Here is an 8554-nt window from a genome sequence, read left to right as displayed (position 1 = left end):
AATGCAATTGTTTACATGCCTACTTGACCCGTCTGTTTTTAGCAATATTTAGTTGCTTTATCTGATTAAAAAGAGACGATCCAAGAGTCCTATGATTTAACAAACTATTAAATTACCTAACCTTAAGTTAAATATCAATACAAATACCTGCTAGGCCTAGCCTGTGGTCTTGAGTTGTGGCATTTTCACGAAAAAACTGGCAATGATAAACTGTCTATACAGCATGATTTCAAATTATTTTACAAGCGTATGAGCATGGCATTGCTGCCCCTGAGGATCTCTTCACCAGGAATATGACTGTACACCACAACCAGCTAATTCTGATCAAAATTAGAACGGTGAGTCTTAATCTATTTATTTCTATGACAATATTTGTGGTTTGCCTATTTATGTGTGATATAATAATACAGTGCATACCCCTGAGGTGCTCATGGTGCCTGAGCACCCCACCTGGGTCAAGCTCGCTAGTAATAAGGTTTGTTATTCATAAGGTTCGCTATAGTCATAACATTAGCTTACCATATACCAGAGGGCCGCTATTCATAATTAGGAAAAGGTTTCACAATTCATAGATATTAAGGATTCATAAGGTTCGCTAGTCATAATAAAAGGGGGTGGAGGGAATTCGCTAGTCATAATTTTTTAAAAAGAGGTTCAGTAGTCATAATTTAAAAAAAGGGGTTCCTTAAGGCCTGTTTACACTATGGCAATAATGCTCAATGATAAAAAGCTAAATAGCAATTGTTCATAAAGAAATAAGAGTTTTCACCCTAGCACGATTCGATAACGATTTATTGTGTATACGATAAAAAAGTATTTTCACAAACAAATCAAATGACGTCATAATTATGGGAAAAATATAAAATGGTAGTAGTAAAAACGATTATTCCTTATTTGAGCTACTGCAACATTGTTTGAGGCAATACCTAATTATCCAATATTAACAGACTTCAAATTCTCCGAAAAAAAAAAAAAAAAATTCCCAGAAAAAAAAAAAAAAAAAAAAAAAGCTATTTACAATTATATCTGGCGCTCCACGGCTCATTCCTGTCACTTATTTTCCAATTTAAACCTTCTCAAACTCTCTGATATTAACCATTGTTCAACAAGGTACTTTCTTATACACTGCCATTAATTCTATTCTCCCCAAACATGTTTACCTTCAATCACTCCGTTCACAATTATCGTACTCAATCCAGAAATGATATTCACATACCTAATCATAACACCAACTATTTTCAACACAATATTAGATGCATTGGTCCTATACTCTAGAACAATTTACAATCTCCAATTTTAAACTCAGTTTCCGTGAGGTCTTTTACCAAAAAACTTAGGTTTTTTCGCAATGCTAAAATTAATTTGATCGTGACTCGTCTTGCTGCTCCTTGAAACCTTGTTTTGCTGTCTTCCTTGTGTGTGTTTGTGTTGTGTGTTGGTTTGTTTGTTTGATTGTTTTTTGGGTCTCTGTGTGCTTTTGTGATTTTGTGTTCAGGTCTGCCTAACACAAGATTTTGTTAATGAATCTTCTCGGGCAACATTGCCTTCTTCCTTTTGATGTTTCATAAACCCATCGTTTTTATTGATTTCTGTTATCTGACTGCAAATGGATGAAAATAAATGTCTCTGAATTACGACGAGTCGTAAAGAATGCTATTCTTACTACGATCAGTAGCGCATGCGCAATTAGCGTCCCTCGGAGGTAAACAAAACAAAAAAAAATTTATTCAGGAAAGGAATATTTCGTCTTGTCCTCAAAACTTCATCAGCGTAACTGTAGACATTACACTGAAGAAGAGAGCAGGCGCTCCCGAAATATTCGTAATAAAATAAATTTCATATATCCTGAAAAAACGTCAACTGCCTAGATTATTATTTCTTGTCTCCATTCTACTATATGTTTATCAAGATATACAGGCACTCATTATTTCGATGCATCATAATTATATATATATATATATATATATATATGTGTGTGTGTGTGTGTGTGTGTGTGTGTGTATATATATACATGTATATATATATTTATATTTATATATAAAATATATATAAAGAAAGCTGTTAACACTGTTAAATTATATACTAGATAGATAGATACTAGAGAGTTAGGTGATCCGCTTGTCCAGCAAAAGAAATCTTGCAGATCTTAAAAGTGAAATATGGAAAAATACTGTAGCCAGGATTTTAAAACTGTGCAGGAAAATATCAAGTCTGCTGTTCTCTCTCTCTCTCCTCTATCGGATCGTCAAAGATTTAATGAAAGAGGTTGGGAGAGGTTAGAAAAACATTCAATTTGACCATGATGACGTCATCAAAATGAAAAATGAAGGGACACTTCCGATAGAGAATTGTCTCAGCTACAACATACTCACAGGAATAATCGAGATATGTTCAAATGAGTATGAAAATAATGACGTCATAAATAAAATTCTGTTTTTTTAAAATTTATTCTGATGGCAATATGATGACGTCACAATGTCGGATCAGCCATTATGACCTATAAAATCATATTTACAACTCCGGTACTTTCAGAATATATAATAAAAATTGGGGGTCACCTTTTATCCCAAAGAGCTATAACTGATTATATCGGCAAAAACGCGCGCAAAGATCGATGTTTGATGCACGCGTACGGCATTGCTATTGGCCATAAGATGACCGAAAACAATGGAAATTTGTGAAAACAATGTCAGGAACCCAAAATATGTTTTTAAAAAAACGAAATTTCTAGCTTCCGTACTTGCTGCGCATGTAAAAATGCACACGCGTAGTGGAAAATGTCAAAACATTTTGAAATGCTCAAAATGACCTAAAACGTGCTCTTAATTAGGCAAAAATTTATTTTGAGCATTTTGAAATTTTGACGCGCACGCAAAATATTTTGGTACGTGATATTCAACCTTGACCTAAAGTTTATGCCTACTGAATATGATTGAGAAATGACAATTGGTTAGGATGATATGATCGATGATGTCAAGCATGACTGAGCACATTGAAAACATTATTGTGACTATTCCAGGCCAAATAACTAATAGTATCTTGTATCTTGTTTTCATTCATTTTAATCATTATAATGAATAGATTAGCTACACGTAGTTTTCAACTTAGACATAAATTTAGACCTTTTCTAAATGTGTTTAGCCTAGACCTGAATGTCATTGGTGTGTGTAGCAGCCATATTGTTGTCCCTCTAGGGCTAACAATAGCAATGTCTGCCCATTGAGCGAGCCTACACCTATTAAGCCTAGACTAGACAGTGGTCTTTTCCATTATTGTATACCTTCTTCTAGGTTAATTATTTACAGTAAAGATTCACTAATAGCTCTGAAGCCTAAGACTAAGCCTAGGGTGTTGCTTGATCCTTTAGTTTTTAAGAATATTAAAGATTTATGTATTCTTCGCCCTACAAGGGTTGTCGTGGAGGTAAACGCTATAAACAAATCATGGCTGATACGTCAGAGTCTGAAGATACATTAATACGTCATTGCCCTTTAAACAAGCAAAACTGCTCTACTTGTTCAGTGAAAACAAACTGCAAGCTTCTTAATATGGGAATTTGGAATGCGCAGTCTGTTTGTATTAAGAGTACACCTTTCTCTCAATACATTGTTGATAATGACATTGATATGATGCTCGTAACCGAGACGTGGCTTCGTGAGAATGATGACGCCATTGTTTCTGCTTGCGAGCCAGCCAAACATAAATTATTCTCGTTTCCAAGAGTCAATCGTAGAGGTCGAGGAATTGTTGTAAACTGATTGAGTTTACATCCTTTGAAGCTTGTGAAGCAGAGTTTACATTTCATAATAAAATAAGTGATTATTGTCACTATTTATAGACCACCACCCGCACCTACCTCTCAGTTTTTTTGTAGAATTTTCCCAATTGATCGAGCGTTTTTTACTTCTTCCCAACCTTATTATTATTGGAGATCTGAACATCCATATGGATGATACTAGTAACCACCACACAAACCGTTTTGTAGAATTGCTGTAATCATTTAACCTTGTGCAGTTAGTGAGTCAGTCTACACATGTACATGACCATACTCTGGATCTTGTCATTACTAACAATCAGAATCTCATAAAAAAAATTGTCATGTACATCAGTACCACTTATCTGATCATTACATTGTTCACGCTCAACTTGATATAACCAAACCATTAAATTATAAGTCGAAGGTTTTATTTCGTAACTTTAAGAACATCGAAAATAGTGTTCTTACAACTTTATTTTCTGAAGCTTTTTCTGGCTTCAGCAACAATGTCAACAACCAAAATGTTAATTCTATGGTCTCTGCGTATAACACAACCCTAAATTCAATTCAAAATGAAGTTGCACCTGTGAAAATGAAAGTTGCTACCATGAGACAAATGCCTCGATGGTACAACGATAATTGTCGTATTGAAAAAAGAAAGTGTCGCATATTATAGCGTAAATGGATCAAGTCTGATGATTCTTTAGATAAAACAGCTTTCAAGAAGCAATGTGCAAAATATAACTCTTTTTTAACCAATACTAAAACTGCCTACTTTCAATCTCAAGTCGAGAAATGTGGAAGTGACCGACGGCTGTTGTTTTCTTTATTGAACAAATTTTGCGGTAAAAGTAAAGTAACCCTCTTACCATCCACAACCTCTGATGTTGAATTAGCACAAGCATTTAACATATACTTTCACAATAAAATTAAAACTTTTAGAGCATCTTTACCACTGAGTCATATCGGCGGACGCTTTCCCAGTGCCTGATGCCGACAGTTTTGATATTAGTAACTTCACTGAACTAGAAGAAAATGAAATATTTAACATTGTAAAATCAGTTTCATCGAAGACTTGCTCATTAGATCCTTTTCCTACAAAATATATTGTCGAAAATATTGCATTTTTCCTACCTGTATTTTGTCAGATTGTTAATTCTTCCTTTTCATCTAGCACTTTCCCTGATGACTTAAAAGTGGGGATCATTAGGCCAATGCTTAAGAAACCTAACCTCAACCACAATGAACTTGCTAATTTTAGACCTATTTCTAACACTACTTTCCTCTCTAAACTTCTTGAGAAATGTGTGGCAAATCAAATTATTAATTTTTTTGATGTAAATAATCTTCATCCTCTACAATCAAATCCTCTACAATCTTTCATCCTCTACAATCGGCCTACAGAAAATTTTTACAGCACTGAGACAGCAGTTGTTAAAATCCACAACGATATAATGGTTGACCTTGATAAAGGTTTTTGTATTCTGGCTGGTTTTTTTTTAGATCTAAGTGCTGTTTTTGACACGATTGATCACAAAATACTCATTCACAGACTTGCATCTCTTGGAATTGGTGGATCTGTTCTTACATGATTCACATCTTATCTTACTTCTAGAAAACAACAGGTTCGCATTAGAAATAGCTCTTCAGCGTGCATTAATGTAGAGAGTGGTGTCCCTCAGGGGTCAATTCTCGGGCCCATTTTATTTCTTATTTACATCTCTCCATTGAGCAAAATCATTAGCAGTCATGGAGTTCGATATCATGCCTACGCCGATGGTACTCAACTCTATCTTAGCTTCCATGTCAACCACTGGTCTGAAGCAAAGAAAACCATTGAAGCATGTGTTCGTGATGTTCAGTCCTGGTTGTCACAAAACATGCTCTTCTTTAATCCTTGTAAGACTGAAGTACTCTATTTTCATTCAATGCACCTTAGAAGACCACCTCCGATTAATGGTGTTGTAGTTGCTAACACCAATGTCCTACCATCTTCCAAAGTCCGTAATATAGGGGTTGTCTTTGATCCTATAATGAAGGTGGAGAAACACATATACACCGTTTGTAAGTTGGTTTCATATCATCTGCGCAACATCAAGTATAATATTCAAAAGTACCTAACAAAAAATGCTCTTCTGCAGTTAGTTTATGCACTTATAACATCACGGCTAGATTATTGCAATGCAATTATGTATGGTCTTCCCGCCTGTCGTCTAAATAGACTACAGCTATGCCTTAACACGGCAGCTCGTTTAGTCTCTAGTTTCCAGGCGTGAACATATTTCACCTGTTCTCCATCATCTACACTGGTTACCAATTGACAAGCGCATCACATTTAAGATTTTGCTCGTTAGGTACAAAGCCCTGCACAACAAGACTCCTGAATACATTTTCAACTTTTAACGTCACGTTCTGTAACTTGTAGTGGTCTTTGAGATCAACGACCAATAGATTCATACTATCCGTTCCAGCATCGCGACTAAAAACTTAAGGTGATAGGGCTTTTTCTGTCGCTGCACCAAGACTTTGGAACACTCTACCAGCCTCTATCCGTGAAGCAACTTCCGTTCATACATTTAAGAAGAAATTAAAAACCCACCTTTTTAAAAGTTGATCTTTTTAATACAATAATTGTAGTTTTAGAGTTTTTAAGTGTTCTAGAGTACTTAATTTAAGTGTTTTAGAATATTTAAGTGTTCCTTAAAGTCGCAACCCCCCAATACTTGAGCCGGCGTTGCCACCTTAGTGCACGGTAGTAGAGCAGAGGCTTATCCAAGGTGAAAGCTACCGGAGCCCACCATACTGTCGCTGGAGTACCTGCGTGTACACGGTAGTGGTGGTGTCGCCGTCTCAACAACAGGAGTGCGCCTTTTCGTGCTGCAGCTTGGTTTTTTTCCTTCCCTGGTCTGCCTGTTTTTGAAGGCTTTTTTTTTACTTATTTTTATTTATATTTATTTTTTATTTAATTTTATATTTGTTTACTTATTAATTTATTTATTTACTTTATTTATTTATTTTTATTTATTTAACTTATAACAAATGTTAAAAAAAATATTCTGATTAATATAGGCTAATTAATTTAAGATATAATAAAATTTTATTTTTATAATTTATGCTCCTACATTTTCTTCGGCGCCTTGAGACGATTTTATTGTGGAAGGCGCACTACAAATATCCCACCATTACCATTACCATTTGATGGCGCTCACCTTGATAGCGAGAGGTCGCTGGTTCGAGTACCGCCAGAGGCATTTTATTACACAATTTCTTTATCTATTTATTTATAGGAGTATATTCTTTGAAAGCTATGCTACATGATGTATTATTATGTCCTTTATTCGAACACACAAGATGTGGATAAGAGACACGTATATATAGTTGTATTTAGGAAAATCGCCTGGATTAGATGGCATCGATAGTGAACATCTTAAGTATGCTGGTGGAAAAATTAATGTTTTATTAAGTATCTGTTTTAACGCTATGCTTGTTCATGGGTACATTGTTAATGACTTTGTTGAAGTTGTCCTTATTCCGATTGTAAAGAATAAGTTAAATTACGTCACGTCAACAAATTATCGTCCAATTGCATTAGCCTCTGTGTTGTCTAAACTGTTCGAGCTCATACTGGTCGATTTCTGTAAAGATAATCTTGAAACTGACTATCATCAGTTTGCTTTTAAGCCCAATCACTCCACTGAGACGTGCGTTTTTGTTCTTAAACAAATTATTGAATATTATCAACGGCATGGTAGCCCAGTTTATACTTGTTTTTTAGATTCGAGTAAAGCTTTTGACCATGTAAACCACTGGTCACTTTTTGACAAATTGATTAAGAAAGACGGTCCTTTAGTTGTTGTTAGAATCATGCGCGAATGGTATGATAAGCAGAGGTTCTCAGTCCGATGGGGTCTTAATACCTCAAGAGTGTTTAAAGTTTCGAATGGAGTGAGGCAAGGTGGAGTCTTGTCTCCTTTCCTATATAATATCTATATGATCAATGACCTTATTATTATTCTTAGTAACTCTAGATATGGATGTGAATTTGCTGAAATAAAATTCAATCATTTAATGTGCCAATGACCTGGTTCTGGTGGCTCCGTCAATGGACGGGTTGCAGCATCTTGTCCAATTATGTAAAATTTACGCCAATGGGCATGATATTATATATACTGACAAGAAATCAGTGTGTATGAGGTTTATCCCTAAAAGTATGAAGTCTTGTAGTATGCCTAAAACATATCTCAATAACAAAAACCTCAAATATGTTGAATCCATGTCATATCTTGGTCACATAATATGCTGTGACCTCAATGATGAGCTTGATATCAAAAGACAAGTTAGATCACTGAGTGTACGTGGAAATGTACTCTGTAGAAAATTTGTGCAGTGCATGTGCAGTGATGAAGTCAAATGTGTATTATTTCGTTCTTTCTGTATGAGTTTTTATTGTTCTACGCTTTGGTTTATGTATGGACTTTCATCTATGAACACACTAATATGTTATAACAATACTTTAAGAAAACTGTTACGCCAACCGAGATACTGTAGTGCTAGTGCACTATTTGTTAATTGCTGCGAAGCAGCCAATTCATATTCTTGACAGCAATTTGACCTCTAAAAGGTCATTGTTTGTCAAAAAACCAGGCCTAAGGCGACTGAAAAGCGTAGTTTCCTTCTTTTGTTCTGCCGGGTAAAATCAATTACTTTAGGCGACGTTTGTAGACTAACCAACACGTACCAACGTCCGCATGTCGCGCTAGCCTTATCCTACTCTAGGCCTAGACTAGCTAGGATGGT

General features: G+C 35.4%; 1 protein-coding gene across 1 annotated transcript in view; it reads left to right on the top strand.

The window, feature by feature from the left end:
- The first annotated feature begins 244 nt into the window (after positions 1-244).
- Positions 245-8554, top strand: part of LOC117115753 — a 28630-nt gene continuing 20320 nt past the window's right edge. The window contains exon 1 of the mRNA XM_033259680.1: positions 245-338. Coding sequence (XP_033115571.1) covers positions 294-338 — 45 coding nt within the window. The 5' untranslated portion in view covers positions 245-293. The remainder of the gene's footprint in view (positions 339-8554) is intronic.

The sequence above is a fragment of the Anneissia japonica genome, unplaced genomic scaffold, assembly GCF_011630105.1.
Source record: "Anneissia japonica isolate Jap-2015-1 unplaced genomic scaffold, ASM1163010v1 scaffold288024_len131450_cov157, whole genome shotgun sequence".
In the NCBI taxonomy this organism is placed as follows: Eukaryota; Metazoa; Echinodermata; class Crinoidea; order Comatulida; family Comatulidae; genus Anneissia; species Anneissia japonica.
This window is presented reverse-complemented; position numbering and strand designations above follow the sequence as displayed.